General features: G+C 46.9%; 1 protein-coding gene across 3 annotated transcripts; it reads right to left on the reverse strand.

Moving 5' to 3' along the window:
- Nucleotides 1-942: 942 nt before the first annotated feature.
- POGK (pogo transposable element derived with KRAB domain) lies at nucleotides 943-17,711 on the reverse strand. Of its 3 annotated transcripts, none has more exons than XM_081489301.1 (6): nucleotides 17,618-17,711; nucleotides 16,050-16,183; nucleotides 10,410-10,536; nucleotides 9,543-9,641; nucleotides 6,494-7,977; nucleotides 943-2,785 (listed from the first exon to the last, which is right to left on the reverse strand). In XM_081489301.1, exons 2-5 carry the CDS (start codon nucleotides 16,179-16,181, stop codon nucleotides 6,506-6,508), a joined length of 1,830 nt encoding a protein of 609 aa, XP_081345427.1. In that variant the 5' UTR covers nucleotides 16,182-16,183; nucleotides 17,618-17,711; the 3' UTR covers nucleotides 943-2,785; nucleotides 6,494-6,505. The 3 variants fall into 3 exon arrangements, with proteins under 3 accessions (XP_081345427.1, XP_081345428.1, XP_081345429.1); XM_081489302.1 differs by lacking the exon at nucleotides 17,618-17,711 and adding an exon at nucleotides 17,413-17,540; XM_081489303.1 differs by lacking the exon at nucleotides 17,618-17,711 and adding an exon at nucleotides 16,411-17,540.
- Nucleotides 17,712-20,730: the final 3,019 nt, after the last annotated feature.

Here is a 20,730-nt window from a genome sequence, read left to right on the forward strand (position 1 = left end):
CTGCGGAGAGGAAAAAGGCAACTAGAAACCAAATAATTTCAGGCTTAGAATAAAGCTTATTTTTTCCTTATAGAGATTTCAGTAATTCTTTCAGCTATAGGTGTTATCATTGTTCAAAACCAGATTTGATAAGGCCCACCTTTCTACCAGGGACCAGGTGCTGGTTTAGCACATATTCTTATCACCTTCATCACCCATTCCTGGGATCCATCAAGCACACATTTCCTCTAACACTTCTCCCATTGCCTGAAGTGACTAGGATGTTGCTGATCAGATTTCATGAAGTGACTTCTAAATGATTGCTCACTTTGACCATATAAAAATGCCTATGTTTCATGTCTTTGACTTAAACCAAAAATTCCTCCAGTTTGAATAATGGTTTGGGAGTCAGACTTAAGATGCTATGGCCAACAGATTGATTCAGCATTCAATTCTCATGGCTTAATAAAGGAAAAATGTCTAGATTTTTCTTGCAGTGTAGACTAATATTTAATTGAATCAACTGGCATGGTAATTACTAAAAGCACAATATGAAAAGGCATATTCATCAATACTTTTTTTTAAAAATACTTATCAAAACAGGACCAAGTGTTCTATTCATCAACCTGCTAGCATGTTTCCATTCTTTTAAATTTAATATCCCTTTATGGATTTCCTTCATTGATTGGTAACATACTATTCCTGAGAGCAGTCACCAGACATGACTGAGGGAAAAAGCTATTTTTGCTAGGGCCCTTTCCTCCACCTTTAAAAGCCAGTTGGAAACCACACATAACATTTACCTTTAAAGACACCAACAGTAATTACATTGTCATCCCACAAACAGACTTTTTTATTCAAGGGTATAATATATTGGTACCAAACAGTGGAGAATAAAGTGTAAATGAGAGTTTGAGATGTGACTTTTTAAAATGCTAGCAGATAATAAACCACCAGAGCCTATTGTCTTTATTATCAAAGTTTATTGTTAGAGTCAGTTCCTATCTACTGGGGAGTACAACTATGTCTCAATATGTGCTATAGTAACTCTAGGGTAATAGCCATTCTGCAAAATAGTTGTACTGGGGCTCTGTTAGGCATAGATCATAAGTCAGTGGAAGAATGAGCCCAGAAAACCCTGACAGTAGAGCCATTACTCTAGGAAGTTCCAGTGCTATGCAACCTGTAAGGCATCATCTGTCAGCTGATGATGAGACTTAAAGAGGTGTTGGTGGAATGAAACAGGAGTTGAATCCATTTTCTACTCTTCTCTGCAAAACAACTATGGCTCCAATGCAGGAACCAAAAACTAGGTCTTATAAAGTCCTTTAAGCTCCCAAAACAAAACGGGACATAAAGAGGAAAGGGCCAGGAACCAGGATAGTGGAGGATAAATTAAGTGGAATTGGAGGGAATGAAAACTTCTGGAATGAAAAGTAGCTGGATTTAGATGCCATTTGAGATGATAAAGATTACAGTGCAGGTAAAAGCAAATAAGGAAACAATTCAAACTTTGAAAAGTATTCAGACACCAGAAGTTAAAAGTTACCCTCTTGGAGGAAAACTGGTTTTAAAAATTGAGGAGAGTGGGTCACTAATAGGAATGAGTACCTGAGTAGAAATAGGTGTTTCAGGATGCCAAGAATATTATACAAATGAGCTGGGTCTATTGGAAGGAAAAGTGGTTATGGTAGCCTGTTATCCAGATCTGACATTGGAATGACGTTTCTAGCAATGGCTTTGTCTATGAGGTTCTGGCATATTTTTTTGTAGCACAGGTAGCTTTGATGGAATGTTTTCATAACACTCAACTTATGTGGGAATGCAAATTAGTATAGTGTAAAATTTCTAAGATCTCCCAACTATTTCTGCGGGATAGAAGATTAGAAGTCCTGAAACAACTGTGGCTAAAGGCCCAAGCCCTCTTACCACCCTTGTGATAAAAATATTAAAGGAATTAAACAGTATCAGGTGAGTCAATGAGCTTTGTACCATGTAGACAGCAGATAATTTATGGTGACTTCTGCAGGCAGCCTGAGAAACAGAAGAGCTTGTGTACTAAATGCTACCCTATCATTAAATATAATAATAATGAAAAATAGGGCCATTAAATGAGACCCTAGAAAAGTCTAGCTGCCAACCAGATTGGGAAGATAAATAAAATAGCACAGTTTATTTTAATCTGTATCTTCCATACTAACCTAGTTTGTCTGTAGAAAAGCCATCTGCTGGCACTAGGCCAGTATGTCTGAATTTTGTCATTATTAGCATCTCATTTTTCCAAAAAAGGAAATGTGTAAGTAGCAGGTGTACATAAATGACCATTTCTACAAAGCCTTCTCTGCAGTCTTGACCTGTGTGGGGACAGGTTCTACTGATGGAAGCATTTTTAGAGGCAGAAGGAAAAACAACTTGAGGTTTTCTCCAAAGAAAGAATACCAGTGGAGTTGGGCCCATATGATGAGTTTCTTGTTGGTGTTGAACAAATGGTCTCTTCTCTAGGAAATATGTTTGTTCACACCTATTTACAGGTTCTATAAATATAATTTCTAAAACAAGAAATGAGGCAGAAGCAGTTTCTTTTCTAATCACATCTCTGATGAAATGAAGGGTCCTCAACTTTTTGGACTCCTCGTGGTGTGGGGTGGGGCTGGGCTCTAGCTCAGGGCGGGATGCTCAGGCTGCTGTCCAGACCTGGGTTATTTCAAGCCCCACGGCCTTTTCCTGCTTCTCCCTGTGCATTCAGGCTGCGAGGAATCTTCTTGAAGATTTTCCTCCCCAACTGTTCCAAACACAGTTCTATTTGCTAGAAAACAGAACATAAGTGTGAGTTAATCTTTGGATTTTAGACACTGTATAACTTCATCAACATAATTATTCCATTAGTCACATTTCCAGACAGATGAGAAGAGGCCATTGTATGCCCATATGTCTCCTCTCAAATGTCTTACGGATAATCCTGTCTACTTCTGCAACTTCCTCAGCCCAAACCAGGGCAACTATACAGAGAACTGTGGCTGTCAGGATGAGCCAAAACTCACGGTCCTGATCGGATGTAAGTGCACAGCTGTGCCCCAGCCTTGTTTTCTTCCTTTTCTTATTCTGACAGTTTTTGATCCAGTCCTATGGGTAGCATATACCTTAGAAAATTAAAAATACACAAAAATGTCATCTGCTTAAAATCCTTCAAGCTAGGCTTCAGCAGTACATGAACCAAGAACTTCCAGATTTACAAGCTGGGTTTCAAAGAGGCAGAGGAACCAGAGATCAAATTGCTAACATCTGATGGATTATGGAGAAAGCAAGGGAGTTCCAGAAAAACATCTACTTCTGCTCCATTGACTACGCTAAAGTTTCTGACTGTGTAGATCACAACAAACTGTGGAAAATTCTTAAAGAGATGGGAATACCAGACTACCTTACCTGTCTCCTGAGAAACCTGCGTGCAAGTCAAGAAGCAACAGTTAGAACTGGTCATGGAATACCTGACTGGTTTCAAATTGGGAAAGGAGTACATCAAGACTGTATATTTAACTTATTTAACTTATATGCAGAGTGCATCATGTGAAACGCCAGACTGGATGAATCACAAGTTGGAATCAAGATTGCCAGGAGAAATATCAACAATCTTATATATGCGACTTCCCTGGTGGTTCAGACAGTAAAAGCGCCTGCCAACAATGTGAGAGACCCGGGTTCAATCCCTGGATTGGGAAGATCTCCTGCAGAAAGAAGTAGCAACCCACTCCAGTATTCTTGCCTGGAAAATCCCATGAATGGAGGAGACTGGTAGGCTGCAATCCATAGGGTCACAAAGAGTTGGACACGAAATGCCAGGCTGGATGAATCACAAGTTGGAATCAAGATTGCCAGGAGAAATATCAACAATATCATATATGCAGATAATACCACTCTAATAGCAGAAAGTGAAGAGGAACTAAAGAGGCTCTTGATGAGAGTGAAAGAGGAGAGTGAAAAAGCTGGCTTGAAACTCAACATTAAAAAGAACTAGGATCATGGCATTTGGTCTCATCACTTCATGGCAGATAGAAAGGGAAAAAGTAGAAACTGACCAATTTTCTTGGGCTCCAAAATCACTGCAGACAGTGACTGCAGCCATGAAATTAAAAGATACTTGTTCCTTGGAAGGAAAGCTGTGACAAACTTGGCATACTAAAAAAGCAGAGACACCACTTTGCCGACAAAGGTCTGTATAGTCAAAACTATGATTTTTCCAGTAGTCATATATAGATGTGAGATGATGATGACTGTGCTCAGTTGTGTCCTGACTTTTTGTGATCCCATGCACTGCAGCCCACCAGGCTCCTCTGTCCATGGAATTTTCCAGGCAAGAGTACTGGAGTGGGTTGCCATTTTCCTCCTCCAAGGGATCTTCCTGACCCAGGGATCGAATCCACATCTCTTGTGTCTCCTGCATTGGCAGGCAGATTCTTTACCACTGCACCACCTGGGAAGCTGCAGTCCAAGGGACTCTCAAGAGTCTTCTCCAGCACCACAATTCAAAGGTGGCTGAGCAGCAAAGAACTGATGCTTTTGAACTGTGGTGCTGGAGAAGACTCTTGAGAGTCCCTTGGACTGCAAGGAGATCAAACCAGTCAATCCTGAAGGAAATCAACCCTGAATATTCATTGGAAGGACTGTTGCTGAAGCTGAAGCTCCAATACTTTGGCCACCTGAGGCAAAGGACAGATTCACTGGAAAAGACTGATGCTGGGAAAGATTGAAAGCAAAAGGAGAAGAGGGCAGCAGAGGATGAGATGGTTAGATAGCATTAGCAACTCAACGGACATGAATTAGAGCCAACTCTGGGAGACAGATAGCGGAGGACAGAGGAATCTGGAGAGCTGCAGTCCATGGGGTCACAAAAAGTCAGACACAACTTAGCGACTGAACAACAACAATGGGGTGGGGGAGGAAGGTAAATATGGTAAAAACTCACTCTAACTCCAAGTTTGATATTCAATGGATACAGTATGATGGTTCATAAAGGGAGGCTGAATTCATGGAGAGAAACATTAGAGGACATGAGGGGAAAAAAGCACTTTTAGTGATTTTGCCCGTAAGAACTTCCAATGGCTCTGTAATTCTGGGGATCTCAGAATAACACTGGGGATCAGTGTTAGGAGTACAATTTGATTTGGGCTTCCCTTGTGGCTCAGCTGGTAAAGAATCCGCCTGCAATGCAGGAGACCTAGGTTCAATCCCTGGGTTGGAAAGATCCTCTGGAGAAGGGAAAGGCTACCCACTCCAGTATTCTGGCCTGGAGAATTCCATAGACTGTATAGTCCATGGGGTTGTTGCAAAGAGTTGGACACAAGTGACTTTCACTTTCACTTGATTTGGGGGCAGGGAAGGAGACTTAAATCACTCTTCAACTTACACAGCATGAAGTGGGGGTGTCCGACAGGAGATTTCTCTTAGCATTTCATTTAGAGAAAGAAGCAAGTAGGATGGAAATACCTAATTATACCTTACAGGAAAGAAAAAAATGTCAAGATACATTTGGTCCTTTGTAAAAGGATTGCTCTCTTCATATTAAACACTGTCTGGAGGAACAAATGAACAAATTAGGGAAATAAGAACAAGAAAGTAAAATGAAATGTGTTTGTTCTCTCTGTATGTTGTCCACGGTAGGTGGTCATTTTCCTCTCTCAAAGGGTGTGGGGGTAAGAATCATTCTACTCGTGTTGTTTGTTAGTCCTCCACTCCAACTTCCTGTTAAAGCCGTGGCTCTTCTATACTTAACTCTGAAAATTCCAGGCCTTACTGTCCTCAGACTTCACTTACTGGAGTCCTAGATAAGCATTCTGGTTTGTTTTTTGGTACAGAATTTCAGTTTAAAAATATCACCCTTCATGTGTCTATGAAATTATTGTAATTGTTTATTCCATGTGAATGTCATCATGAGGATAAGACGATGCTTTAAAACAGACTTTTGATGTCCCAGGGAAAAGCAAACATAAGCTATTTCTTTCATTCCCCACTGGGCTACTGCAGCCTAGCCCAGGTCGGAAACTTGAGACCCAGGAGACACAGTTCGAAGGTGCACACCTCCTTACATCCCAGCCCTACAGGCTAGCCAGGGTGAGCACAGTTGCTCCAAGTGAATCAGGTACACATGTTGGCCCTATATATTCAGCATGATTTATATGGGGAAGAAAAATTGTTTTGCAGACAAAACTTTTTGTTAACGGAGTCATGTCAAACTATGCTTCTTCAGGATTAAATAATTTCAGCATTATGGCACTCAGATTAAATGTTCAGGCAGCTCACTCGTCGTTCACTTCATGCATTATACAAAATACCCATGAAATAAGCCAAGCAACCAAAGTTTCCTATGAAGGAGAAAATGCTGATGGCCTGCTACCTGCAGCATTGCCCTGTGGGTTCAAAGAGTTCTCAGGAACAAAGAATGGCAAGAGACGAAAGGGTGTTTGTGAAACCCAACACGTCCCTCAGGGAAGGTGCCCAGCGGCACCTCCTGGCTGCTTACCTCAGCTTCCCCTCAGTGGCTCTCCGTCAGGCTCTCAGCGTCACACTCCTTGGGCAGTTCCCCTCCGCCTGGCAACTCGCTCTCGATTTCCCACAGCACGTCATCCTCATCCTCCAAGTTGCTGGAGATGTGGCACTTCTTGAACCCTTGGACAATGGACTCGCTCGAGATGCTATTCCACGCCACCATTACCCACTCCAGAAAAAGGCCCAGGGGCGGCTTCTTGGCGTTTCCGGTGGGGCTCAGCGCCAGGTTCCCCGCCAGGAGCCAGTTGGAATACTGGGCCCGGACACTGTCATTCAGCGGCTTGTAGACCACCACGTCCAGCACCTGCAGCTGTGAGGTCAAGCCCCCCGGGATGATGACCATGTCGGTGTTCATGCTCTCCATGGAGCTCTTCACTGAGTCGGTGGCATGGCCCCTGAAGCCGTTCAGGATCAGCATCCCCCTCTGCTTGGGCACCGCGCCCGTCCTCCGCCTCCACACCACTTCCAGCCAGTCCTGCATCAAGTCCTCCGTCATCCATCCATACCGGTGGCAACGGATTTCCATGCCACTAGGGAACTTCCCAGGGGGGATGTACGTGCCCCTCAGAATGATATACGGAGGTAGCTTCCTCCCATCAGCCAAGACACCGAGCATGGCTGTGATTTTCAGTTTCTCCCTCCCTGGCGTCTTGACCAAGACGGGCTTTTCACCCTGGTTGTCCACAGTCACCCTAGAGGGCACCTCTAAGCAAATGGGCGTCTCGTCTGCATTTCCCATCTGAGCCACCTGGTATTCGTGTGCCCTGCGCAGAGCCAGGACGCTCCGCTGGTAGGTGACAAGCTTCTCGGTCAGGTCTTCCGGCAGCTGCTGGGGCACAGGCACCTTATGCCGCAGAGACAAGTCATACCTCCGCATCATTCTTCGACACCAACCCAAGCTGGCCTTGAACCCTTTCTCTGGAATGTTCATCTCCTGGGCAATCTCCAGAGCTTTCAGCTGCATGGCCTCCCTGGTGATGGGGTCCCCTTTGGCCTGCATGTATCGCACGTACTCGGCCACGCGCTGGTCCACCAGGGCGAAGCGCCCGTTCTTGGGGCCGCGGAAGGCACGCCGCATGGCGTGGGCGTTCTGCAGCTGCGGCTTCACTTTGCGCCAGTCGCGGACGTTTTTTTCCAGCACGCCAAACTGCTTGGCCGCCTGGCAGTTGTTGGTGCTCTCGGCGTACTCCACTACCATTAACTTGAACCCTGCGTCGTAACTGCGGCGCATGCCCCGGCTGAACTGCAACTTCCCGGCCAGGTCGTCGGCCGAGAGGTCATACCCGGGGAAGCCCATGGCCATGTAGAAGGGGTACCCCTCGCCCCACTCGGGCAGCTCTGTGATGTCCCGAGGCAGACGGAGGCCAAAGCCATCCAGGTGCTGAGGCTGGGGAAACTGCAAGGCTGCGTTCATCGGGCCCGCCCAATCTGGGGGCTTCATGTCGGATTCTTCCTTTTCTGGAAGACATACAGGGAGGGGTGAAGATAGTGCCCAGAAGTAAAATGATTTTTGGGTCATTCCTTGGTTTGTTTTGGTCAAAATACCGAGACTACCTGAATCTGAAGTTCACTAAAAGCAGTCACTTTAATAACAGATACTTCCAAAGTGCTCACCCCTGTGCTAGTTCCCATAGATTACCACATCTAATTCTTACAATAACTGTTTCTTTACTCTGCATTTGCAGATGAGTGTAGAAAAATTAAGTAACGCATCAAGGTGGCAAAGCCAGGAGGTGACAAGGGCTGGAAACTGATCATAGGCACCAAGCTTGGGTGACATACTAACTGTGAGGGCCACGCTTGGGTCAAAATAATCTTTACCTGGGTGAGAAGCCAAATACAACCCATTCTACACATAGTATTACAGAATTTGTATCATCATGAACTGAATCATATCCCTTAAACCAAGAAAATCTATAGCAATACCACACTTAGCAAAGTTAAGCTTATAAGGCAGAAGTATGGTTTTTGCGTACCCATGTCAGAACTGGGTTTCATTGTATGTTTCTACTTAGAGAGTGGTCACAGAAATTGAGTATTACTCAGGGATATTACCATATCTCACCAAAACTAAGAACCCATTGATTGCAAGATGCACCATTATATGCCATTAAGAAAAAAAAATGCCACTAGTGAAACTGTAACATGCCATCAGTTTTAAGTGTTAGTCACTCAGTTGTGTCCAACTCTTCGCGATGCCATGGACTGTAGCCCAGGTTCCTCTGTCCATGGATTTCTCCAGGCAAGAATACTGGAGTGGGTTGCCATTCCCTTTTCCAGGGGATCTTTCCGACCCAGGGATTGAACCTGGGTCTTCGGTATTGCATGCAGATTCTTAACTGTCTGAGCCACCAGGGAAGACCCACCAGTTTTAAGAAGCATTCTCAATTGCAGAGATGTTAAAGTGATGAGAGAAATACATCTTTTACAATCAATGAAATACAGCATTTTAAACTATTACTTATAGAGAGAAGGCAAATAAAATCACGCTGGCTGCTAGGAAGCTGTATTTATCCAACTCCTGCTCTCTAGCTATGTTTCTTGGTGCAACACTGTTTGCATCTTTAGACATATTGGCTCACATGTGTACTACAGCTGCTATTGCTTTTTCTATCCAAGATGAAGTAGACAGGAAGTCAAGTAAATAACCCTGGATGCATGCTTTGTCACGCTATTTTCCTTAGTTTTCAGAAGTGTGTGGTATGCTACCAAGGCACTCAAGATGTGCACTGAACCAAAGCCATACAAACTTCAATTTCATTTACCTGCATACTAGGTTGCCTGTTGGGATTTATAACCCGCAGTTGACAGATGAAGAAATGGACAATCAGAGAGGTGGATGAAGTTGCCTAAGGTCACACAGCATGGTAAAGGAGATTTTAAAACTCCAAAGCCCATAGTCTTTCTGCCTTAGACCTTGCCTTACTCTTAAATACCCCACAGAATGTACCTTAATATAAACTTAAAATCCATCTTCATAATTCTCCCATTGGATGCCTTCTAGATTGGGTTAATCATAGTACCTGCAAAGGTTCCTCCTTGGAGCTGCCATTCGTCTGAATTCTGAGACGACTCCTCCCTTTCCAACCGAGTGATCATGTCAGGCTTAGGGAATGGGAATTCTGTTTACAGGAAATAAAACAGGTTAACAGCTGTGTTACTGTCTTGGAGAATTGCCAAAATAAGTACTTTGTAATACTTAAGCAAACCTCCCCTCCACTGTCACCCCACTACAGTCTTCTCAGTATGGAGATTTATGAAAGGCAGTAGAGGATTCAGGGCTACTTAAAGAAAAAATATGATGGGAAATAGGTCTGTCCAAGGGAATTTATGGATCTCTGCTAATGAGGGCCCGTACTAGCAATGACAAAAAGGAACTGCCTTTACCAGGATAGTGGGTGTATGCAGCTACTGATCTAATGAGCATTCCAGTACCTGCGTGAGTCAAGTGGGGAAATCCCTCCAAATCGTTAGATTCTAATAATATCAGTGCTGGGAGGGAAGCAACAAGGATTCTTTGGGGATATGTCTCCAAGCTTCGGAGGCTGCCAGGATAACAACAAGGCCTGCCTTCTCTCCTAGGAATGTATAAAGTACAGGCCCAGATCCACGGTGACATTTCTTAGATTATGTCTTATTTTTTCTTTTATTGATGAGTATGCCTGGGTTGAATGAGGATGGTTCTGAGAGCTGGCATGAGCTGCTGAGTAGGAGGACACAATATTTATATCCTGCCTAAGTCAAAAACAGGAAATTAAATGGGCATAGGCATTGAGAGGACAGAGTCCATGTTCAGGAGAGAGGTATGTTGGATACACCTGAGAAGAGAGACATGGAAACAATTCTCTGAGCTCAGAGCTTCTAAGAGACAAAGGAAAACAAAGTTTTACCCAGAGACAGGACAGTTTCATAATTCATCCTCATGACCTCCCGGTAGAGAGCCTTTTGTTGCTCCGTCAAAACTTCCCACTCTTCATCAGAAAAATATATGGCCACCTCATCGAATAGGGCTGGCACCTGCAACAGTGAACAGGCTTTTGTCAATGTCTAGTTGGCACATGCAGACACAGATCACACACCATTATGTCACAAGGGTGGGCCGGGGCCCGGAGACACATCAGTCCTCACACGGCTCCAAGAAGCAAAATCTGGATGTCCACAAGGTCCTCTGTGCCTCGCTGAGTGCTTGCCACACTCACATTCACGGATAAGGAGAGCAGAACCTTGAGATGAAAACTCCCCACCATGGATCACCAGGTCGAGAGACTGGATCCTCATGCAAAGCGGGGAGAGCTGATCACAGCTCAGCCCCCTCCCAGAGCCAGAGTGAACCACAGGAAGGAACACCCTGAGACAGTTCCCCTACCAACACAACCCTGCTGCCCCCCTCAGTCAAAGATCCTCAGACCACAGTGGCGCTGGGCGCTGCCCAGGCACTAGTCTCCATTTGCAGAGCACTAGCCCCAGGGTATGGCTCAGAACCCAAAGCTGCCCAGAGAGAAGCCAGTGAGAGCAAGGACCTCATCTGGCCTTTTCCAATCCACAAGAGGATGAGGAGGAGGAGGAGAGAAGGGCTAGTTAGAGCTTCAATTTATGTAATGAGATACTAGAGCAAACTGGTTTGCTTTGATGCCTAGACCCACAGCAGAAAGCCCTAAAGACAGAGCTCCACCCCCCTCTCCCATACCTCCCCGACACTGTGTGCCAGGGGGAGGGGGTGCCCACGTGGCCGAATGCAGCCAAGCAACCCAGACCAACCTCCTCTTGTTCAACTCTTTCCTTTCTTTTTACTATGTGTCATCTTTCAGTCATTAAAAATTCTATTCCAAAGCTCATCATATTCAGTGGTAAAGCATCACTGGGCTGCTGCTTTCAGCTATTTCCCATAGCTCAGTCTAGGGCCTGGGGGGATCATGATGATGTTTTCCATCAGCTTAGAAAAGTTCAGTGTCTGAACAGCCTGCAGCTTCTTCAGGTGTCTGGCCATCAGTCATTTAGACCTCCTGGCCTTTCCGCCTTATTCACAAATCCCACCCCATCCCTCCCCACCCTCACAGCCCCTTCCACATAGGGAGAACTTCCTACGAAAGGCCCTGTAACTGCTTCATTTATTTCCCCCCACAACCCCATTTAATCCAGGAGGAAACTGGCTCAGAGCAGCCCTGTTTCTGGTCTAAAATCACATAACCAATAAACAATAGGGTTGAGGTTGGGACCTAGGATGTCTGACTTCAAGGTTCCAGTCTTTACAGAGGGCAGAATGGCCTCCCTTGTACCCAGCTTGCATGCTCTCACTTCTACCCCCACACGCTCAGTGGAACTTAGCTCCTGCAGTTCCTTGAAGAAACCATTCCCCACCCATCCAAAGACCAGGAGGTCTCCATACATGCTGCTTCAAAAGTCTTCCCCATTCTTGGCCTGGCTGACACCCACCCACCTTCCAAGATTCAGCCCAGATATCCTGTTCCCTGGGCAAGCTGGCCTCAACCTGGGCTATGTACCTTGTACTGCCCTGGGCTCAAGGCTCTGTGGCACTTATCACACTGCAGGATCCTCTTGGTTTACCTGTCTGCTGCTTTCACTAGAGTACCAGCTCACTGAGGGCAGAACCTGGGCTTATTTTGTTTTGTTCCCCTAAGCCTAGGGCACTTCCTGTAGAAAGTAATCCCTTGAAATTGTGTTCCTGAGTCAAAGATTTAAGTATATACTCTCTGGACTTCGCTTCTCTTGTTCTACCTGGAATAGTTTCAAATAATCATTAAAATTTATCTGTCACAAAACTGAGCCTACTCTTTGGAGTAAGAATGGACAAAAATGCCTAGTGTAACATACCAGGAGGTATAAAGGATTGGTCTCTGGGCTCTGCTCAGATTTCATCAATCTGGAAAGCCAGGCAGCTAGGAATTTTCCATCCCACCCCATCCCACTTCCCAGGCTTTTGAACAACTCTCCCTTTGGCCTTTTCTCTCCCTAGGAAATTTCAGATCTAGGCTATACCTATTTATAGTCCCTTTCCTTTTGCTGATAAAACAGGACACAGGACGGGCTATGCCTGTCATTTCAGAAGGGCGATCCATATCGACACTCATAGAAGGTAACACGTGCCCAGTCTGGTAAAAATATAGCAGCCCTGGAGTGGTAAGAAGGCACCCGGAGGCCGGGGCTGGACTCATCTCCTCCCATTTACGACTGAGCCATGGAGGATCCTCAGACAAGCCCACAGGACGCTTCAGAGGCACACAGTGTAGTGTGGCTTAGCAATTCTCCTCACAGCGATCTTCTGTGAGAACTGAGCAAGCCTTCAGCCAAGCCCTGCTGTGCAGGCCTCCCCTCTCTCTACAGAGGCCTTTTATCTGGCCAAGCACAGCAGAAGGTAAATAGGGCCAGCCCTGGGGCAAACTCAGAAATCAGGCAGCCAGCGTCCAACCCCTAGACACCCACCCTTGCTTGGCCTCACAGGTAGGGGCCCTTGATCCCTGCCCTCCTCCCTTCCCAGAAGGTCAAGGACTCATCAGATAGGTGTTCTTCCTTCAGCTTGTGTGCGCTGCCTTGCTCGGCCCCAAGAGCTGGCATTCCAATGCTTATCTAACCATCCTAGAGTACTTACATGCTGCCCAGGCATGCTGACGAAACTGTATAACCACTCAGCAAAGACAGTGGGGCTCTTAGGGCAGAGGCCTGGGACCAGTGCACTGATAGACTGCCTGCTGTATGCCAGGCACTGTGTAGGGCACTCCTTCTTGTACTCTTATTGAATCCTTTAGATAATACAAGGATACGGGGATCACTATCCCAGTTTTATGGGTGAGCGAACAGCTGATAAGTATCTTGCCCAAAGTCACAGAGTTAGGAAGTCTGACTCCCACGCCCACGCTTTCTCAGCAGGTCACTTAGGCCCCTGCCTCATGGCAGTAGCAAACCCCAGGGTCCCTTAAGAAAGATGAACCGAGGACTTCTTCCTCAGAGCTACTAAGGAGAGAGCTCAGACTCCAGGGCGCAGCATACACTCCCGAGTGGCTGGCTTGAGCCTGGGGCCTGCCCTGCTTCTCTCAACTGTCTCCTCCACTCCCTGACACGCACTGCAGGCTCCAGCTGCAAGAGCTGTTGCTGACTCTGTACATAAACTTTTTTCTCCAGTGCCTGTGCTCCTGGCTTCCTAGATAGCAAGATATCTTCCCTTGGCTGGTTCCACTTCTGCCTAAGACTTGGTTCAAAGTACATCTTCCCTTTTCTCTACCTGAAATTGTATTTCTACTCCAATTCTCCCATGCAATATTACCCTTATAGCATGGTTCTTTAGATTGAAAGCTTTTATTGATCACCCTAACACAACCTACAGCCCAAACACATATGTAAGAGACAGATTTGATTGTTTTCTTCTCCCAGTTTAATGCCCGGGAGCAGGATTTTTTTCACCTCAGCACTGCTGACACTTCTGGCCAGATCATTCTCTGTTGCAGGGGCTGTCCTGGGCATCACAGATGTATGGCAGCATCCCGGGCCTCTCCCCAGGAGATGCCAGTAGGCTCTCCCACTTCCCAAGTTCCACCACAAGTCATGATAACCAGAAATGTCTCCACCCAGATGTACCTGGGAGGGGGCAAAACTACCTACTATTCAAGACCAGGTCCTTGCATGCTTTCTCCAGTTCTCCGGCCTGTAGGAGACTGTCCAGACCTGACATCCACCACAGAATTCCAAATACTGTGCAATTAATCAGATTTACTTTCCTGTCTTACTCATAAAACAAGTATTAATAATTCCACGAGACTAAGGATTTTGTCTTAATAACACCCAGCACTGTGCTGAGTAACTGCAGATGGATGGCAGATTGCTTGAATGCCACACATGCCAGTCCTCCTCCTCCAGCTCCGTTGGTTACTTCCTTTCCCAGCCAAGCATGGGCTTCACCTTGCTCCTCTCTGTGTTGTCCCAACAGACTCTAATGTTTGCTTCTACTGCACCTGTTTTGCATGCTTCTCCATTCTGTCTAAATGTTCTCGGTTGGCTGGTATAGCCTCAAAGCATTGAGTTCTTGCTCAGGGCTAGATGGGATGACTCCTACTCTCTAAAATCTCCCCAGCTGCAGGGATTAGAACTGAGGAGGACAGCAGCATGGTCTGAAGAGATAGAAGCAGTCCAGCTTCAACAGCTAGATTGGCAAACCCACAGCCTGGAGTCATACTGTTTTGTTTTTTTTTTCTAATTCAGTATAACACACATACAACAAAATGCACTACTTTTAAGGTTCCAGCTCAAGAGGTGTTTTTAAGAACAGAAGTCAGCATACATGTGTATCCCAGGGACAAGGCAGATAACCCTGCTGCACCTCATGCAGTGGGAGGGGAGTAGGACAAGATAGTTTGCAAAGACCATGATTCTATGATACAGATCTCTCATTGGAAGCAAAGCATACTATGTACACTGATGACATTCACACACAGTGGAAAACTAAGCAGAGAAAAGGAATGTCATTTGGAGCTTATTTAAAATGTTTACCATGCATGCTGAGTTATCATGAAGTCCAGTAAGTACTGTAAATAATGTATACAACTGTAACTGTAATGTACACAACTGTTGCACTTATACTTTAAATCTTAATTCTATCACACTACAATGTTTGGATATGCTCCCTACTCACTGCTGCCTACTATCCCAATCCCTCCACCCAGGGCCAGCTGGAAATGCAGTTCTCTCCTGTGTCAACTACTGTAAGGTGTTCACACAGAACCAACTAGCCTCATCCCATAAAGCTCTCCTCACATCAGCTCAGTGCCCCAAGACTTAAATGGTTTAAACGGTTCCCTTCAATCAGCAGTAGGTGACAAAGATGTTCTCCTCACTCCAAACTTGGTCAGGCTCCTGTGAGCCCTCTTCTCCACGAGGCCTCTACCCTGGACACATACACACCTGCTATGGTCCACAGCCTGCACAGCCCAGTTTTAGCAGGAATTCCACTAAGTCAGTTTAGAAAGAATCCCCCACTGTTGATGGCTCCTCTTAGTAATTTTCCATTCACTGAGCCCTATGCTCTGTTCCCTGGCTATAAATCCCCACTTGTCTTTACTGCTGAGCTCTCTCCTGTTCTCTTCTCTCTTCTGTTGTGACAGTCTTGAAGCCTATCTCAGTAGTTCTGAATATTAATATATTCCTTATTATCCAAACAAGTGCCAGAATAATTTTTCTTTTACACATGGGTCTGCAGACCTTTAGTTGATATCTACAAGGTGCCTGGATTGAGCAGGATATAGGGAATCCATGGGTACAGGAGAAAGACATAGTCGTGGCCTCTTGGACTTCCAATCTTGATGGTGATACGTTATGTGGCTAAAGAGACTGTTCCAATAACCAGCTTCTCCATTCTTTGCTGTGCCTTTTAAAGCCACAGAACTGTTTTCTCAGGAATGCAAACACACCGGATTGGGCTAAGCTAGGCTATTTTTACTTCCTGTGTCTGCCTGAGGAAGACAAACCTGGCTCCCAGGCCAGCCCCTCACAGCTGTGTGAGAACCCCACACCTTCTTACTTACCCATCCACCCTCTGAGCAGATTCGGACTTTTTGCATATCTGTGGGGCCATCCTCCAGTTCCCGGCTCTGAATCTCTTCTTCTTCTTCCTCTTCTTTCAGGGTCAAATTGAGAGGGCAGGCTGTGGATGCCATCTCTGCAAGCAAGATTCAGTTCAGAAAAATCAGGTGCTAGTGTGAACTCTTCAAAGCCTGTGAAGGGGGCAGCTTACGTTACACAAACTTTTTAGCCCCAGGACAGTTCAGGGGAACAAGAGAAAGGGAAGAGCCAGGTCTGGGGAGGAAGGGCTTCAAGGAAAGCACCAGGAAGCTGGAAGGTGACATTTAGTTATGAAAAGAAGAGGGTTGCAGGCAGTCAGCATACCTGGCTATCTTCAAATATTTAAAAAACCGGAAGAGAGACCAGACTGGTTCTGTAGAGACCCAAGGGCATAACAGGTTGGTGGGTTTTCCAGGAAGTTTTAAGAATGCATCAAAAGGCAGAACTTTCTCCCAGCCAGGGCCACCCAAACATGGAATCAGCAGCAGGTGTGTTGGCTTCCTGTCAATGAAGGCGTTTGAACTCCTAGTGCACTCGCTCAACTGGGTTGTTCCTACAGGGCCAGTTCCGTGTCAGGAGGTTGGTTGGCCCAGAAGGCCTGGATTTTCCAGAGTCAAGGGTTTTTGTCCATGAGCCAGGTCAGAAAATAGAGTCATTCTGCCTTAAGTGACTTTCCAAGCTCAGGACCCTTAGTGAAGAGTAATGCTTGGATACCCAAGAAGATGCAGAAATCAGCAGGGTCTGGGGCCCACCCCATCGGTAAAACTCGCTGCCTCTGGACCGCAAATTCTCTCTTCTGCAAATTATCTTTCGCCCAGCTCCTAGGCCAGTACAAAGGCCGCGCTCCTGCCCTCTAGGGGCGCGGGCAATTCCTAGGTGTGGAGTGAGTGTGCATCTTGTGGGCCGCATCCTCCCAGGCTTCCAAAAAAAAAGATCCTTCCGGAGTTCAAAGTCTGCTTCTTTGGTATTTTCAAAAAGGACGGGCAAATGCAGCAAGATCCGTCTGGGGCGGGTGAAACCGGCTTCAGATCCCTGAAGCTGCGGCCAGAACTTGGCCACGGCCTCCCCGGCCGGCTCCCGGGAGGTGTGGGCGCCGCCCCACAGCAAAGGTGCGGTTTAAGAGGTACCCGCCGCCGCCGCCCACCCGCTCGGCGCCCCGCCCGCCGCCGCCGCCGCCGCGCCCCCGGGGCGCGCTCGGGTTTCTCCAGCCATCTTGTCCCATTTCCCTTTCTCCGCGGCCCCGCGCCGGGAGCGCTCCCGCCGCCGGCCTGCCCGCGCCCGGCCCGGCCCGCCTCCCCGCCTGGCCCGCTCCCGGCCCCAGCGCACCTGCTGAACGGCCGGGGCCGGCGCCGCCTGCCTCCCCCGGCGGGCCAGCAACAAAGGCGGCGGCGGCGGTGGCAGCAGCTGCAGCGTCGGCGCCCCCGCCCCCGCCGTGGCCCAGCGGCCCGGGGCCCGAGGGAGGGGCCGCCTGCCCCCGCCCCGCCTGCCCCCGCCCCGCCTGCCCCCGCCCCGCCTGCCCGCGCGCACTCACCGCCGGGCCGAGCGCCAGGGCGCGGGCCGGGGCCGCGGGGGAGACGCCGAGGGCTGCGTCCCGGCTGTCACAGCGCCATCCTGCCCGTCTCTCTGGCTTCCCGTGCGCGCGGCCCCTCGGGAGGGAGGGGAGAGGACACGTGGTGGGAGGAGGGAGGGTCCGGCCGGGAGCTGGGAGTGTTGGGAGGCGAGGGGAGGAGCGCGGCTGATGTCAGCGGGCCTCAGCTGCGCCGGGGGACGGCGGCCGCGCCAGCTCCCGACCCTCCTCCTGGCGTGGCTTCCGGCTGGTGAGCGCCCTGCGCTCCTCGAGGCTGAGCTCCTGACCCACTGGCAGGCTCCGCCTCGTCTGCCTGAACAGTCTTGCACTCTGCCCTGTCTGCTCCCCTGGTGCAGTTTCCAATGCACCGTGTGTGACCTCGGCATAGATGAAGCAGGAAGAGCCCGTGTTTACATTTGAAGTGAATGTAGCCTGGGTGCACACGTTCATGTGCTTATTTGCATGAACCACTGCTTTGCAGTTAGTTAGATGAGTACTCCGGGTACTCGCGGCGTGCTTCAAGGAATGTGTTATGAAGAATGACCAGCAAGGGCATGAGAGAGAGTGAGGGGTGTTGGATTTTGGGGGAAGCCTGCAGATGCACCTTCTGGCAGGCATGTCAGAACTTTGTTGTTATGGTTGAGTCGCTTAGTAGTGACCTACTCTGTAGGACACAATGGACTGCAGCATGCCAGGCTTCCCTGTCCTTCACCACCTCCTCTTGTATGCTCAGACTCACTTCCATTGAATCGCTGATGCTATCCAAGCATCTCATCCTCTGTCTTCCCCTTCTCCTGCCTTCAATCTTTCCCAGCATTAAGGTCCTTTCCAAGGAGTGGTCTATTCTCATCAGGTAGCCAAAGCATTGGAGCTTCAGCATCAGTACTTCCAATTGACTATTCAGGGTTGATTTCCTTTAGGATTGACTGGTTTGATCACCCGGCTGTCCGAGGGACCCTCAAGAGTCTTCGACAACACCACAGTTTGAAAGCATAAATTCTTTGGTGCTCAGCCTTCTTTATGGTCCTACTCTCACATCCATACATGACTACTGGAAAAACCATAGCTTTGACTACACGAATCTTTGTCAGTAAAGTGATATCTCTGCTTTTCAATATGGTGTCTCTGTTGGTCATAACTTTTCTTCCAAGGAGCAAGCGTCTTAATTTCATGGCTGCAGTCACCATCTGCAGCGATTTTGGAGCCCAAGAAATAAAATCTGTCACTGTTTGCATTTTTACTCCGTCTATTTGCCATGAAGTGATGGGACCGGATACCGTGATCTTAGTTTTTTGAATGTTGAGTTTTAAGCCAGACTTTTCACTCTCCTCTTTCACCTTAATCAAGAGGCTCTTTAGTTCTTCGTTGCTTTCTGCCATTAGATTGGTGTCATCTTCATATTTGAGGTTATTGATATTTCTCCCACCAATATTGATTCCAGCTTGAGCATCATTCAGCCCAGCATTTCGCATGATGTACTCTGCATATAAGTTAAATAAGCAGGGTGACAGTAGACGGTCTTGATGTACTCCTTTCCCAATTTGGAACCAGTTCGTTGTTCCATGTCCAGTTCTAACTGTTATCTTGACCTGTATACAGATTTCTCAGGAGGCAGGTCAGGTGGTCTTGTGTTCCCATCTCTTCAAGAATTTTCCACAGATTGTTGTGATCTACACAGTCGAAGGCTTTAGCATAGTCAACGAAGAATAAATAGATATTTTTCTGGAATTCCCTTCCTTTTTCTATGATCCAATGGATGTTGGAAATTTGGTCTCTGGTTCCTCTGCCTTTTCTAAGTCCAGCTGGTACATCTGTAAGTTCTCAGTTCATGTACTGTTGAACCCTAGCTTGAAGGATTTTGAGCATTACCTTGATAGCATGTGAAATGGATGTAATTGTGTGGTAGTTTAAACATTCTTTAACATTGCCCTTCGTTGGGATTAGAATGAAAACTGACCTTTTCCAGTCCCGTGGCCACTGCTGAGTTTTCCAAATTTGCTGGCATATTGAGTGCAGAATTTCCACAGCATCATCTTTTAGAATTTGAAATGGCTCAGCTGGAGTTCCATCACCTCCACTAGCTTTGTTCATAGTAATGCTTCCTAAGGCCCACTTGACTTCCCATTCCAGGATGTCTGGCTCTAGGTGAGTGATCACACCATTGTGGTTATCTGAGTCATTAAGACCTTTTTTGTATTCTGTGTATTCTTGCCACCTATTCTTAATCTTTTCTGCTTCTGTTAGGTTCATACTCTTTCTGTCTTTTATTGTACCCATCTTTGCATGAAATGCTCCCTTGACATCTCTAATTTTCTTGAAGAGATCTCTAGTCTTTCCCATTCTATTGTTTTCCTCTGTTTCTTTGCCCTGTTCACTTAAGAAGGCTTTCTTATCTCTCCTTGCTATTCTTTGGAACTCTGCATTCAGATGGGTATATCTTTTCCTTTCTCCTTTGCCTTTTGCTTCTCTTCTTTTCTCAGCTCTTTATAAAATAAGGCCTCCTCAGACAACCATTTTGCCTTTTTGCATTTCTTTTTCTTGGGGGATGCTTTTGGTTATCACTTCTTGTACAAGGTTACTAACCTTCCTCCATAGTTCTTCAGGTACTCTGTCTATCAGATCTAATCCCTTGAATCTATTTGTCACTTCTACTGTATAATCATAAGGGATTTGATTTAAGTCATACATGAATGACCTTAAAAGGCTTCTGCCCCTACCTAGTCAGCTGTGTGCTGGAACTAAAGACAGCTGTTCCACACCCAGGGGCTTATTCTGAGCCCTTGATGGGACCACTGTGACCTACAAGATGGCAAAGTAGAAGGACATGCACTCTTCTACTGTGAGAACTCCAAAATTATGACTCACTGCTGAACAACCATCCACAGGAGAATGTTGGATCTCACCAAAAAAAGATACCCCATGTCCAAGGGCAAAGAAGAAGCCCCAGCAAGATGGTAGGAGGGGTGTAATTGCGTTTAGAATCAAATCCCATACCCGCCAGAGATGCTTGGAGGGCTCAAACAAAATCTTGTGTGCCCAGGACCCGGAGACCCCACAGACACTGAGCCAGTCCTGCC

Source organism: Giraffa tippelskirchi, chromosome 5 (genome assembly GCF_054371585.1).
Source record: "Giraffa tippelskirchi isolate mGirTip1 chromosome 5, T2T-mGirTip1v1.2.pri, whole genome shotgun sequence".
NCBI lineage: Eukaryota > Metazoa > Chordata > Mammalia > Artiodactyla > Giraffidae > Giraffa > Giraffa tippelskirchi.

Bases quoted from the DNA above. Each gene is read 5' to 3' on its own strand.
- POGK (XM_081489301.1), bottom strand. From the start codon at position 16,181: ATGGCATCCACAGCCTGCCCTCTCAATTTGACCCTGAAAGAAGAGGAA. The intron at 9,642-10,409 runs GTAAAACTTTGT...TCCTGTAAACAG, and splicing joins TGAAACTGTCCTGTCTCTGG to AATTCCCATTCCCTAAGCCT. The intron at 7,978-9,542 runs GTACTATGATTA...TATGTCTTCCAG, and splicing joins CCAAGGAGGAACCTTTGCAG to AAAAGGAAGAATCCGACATG.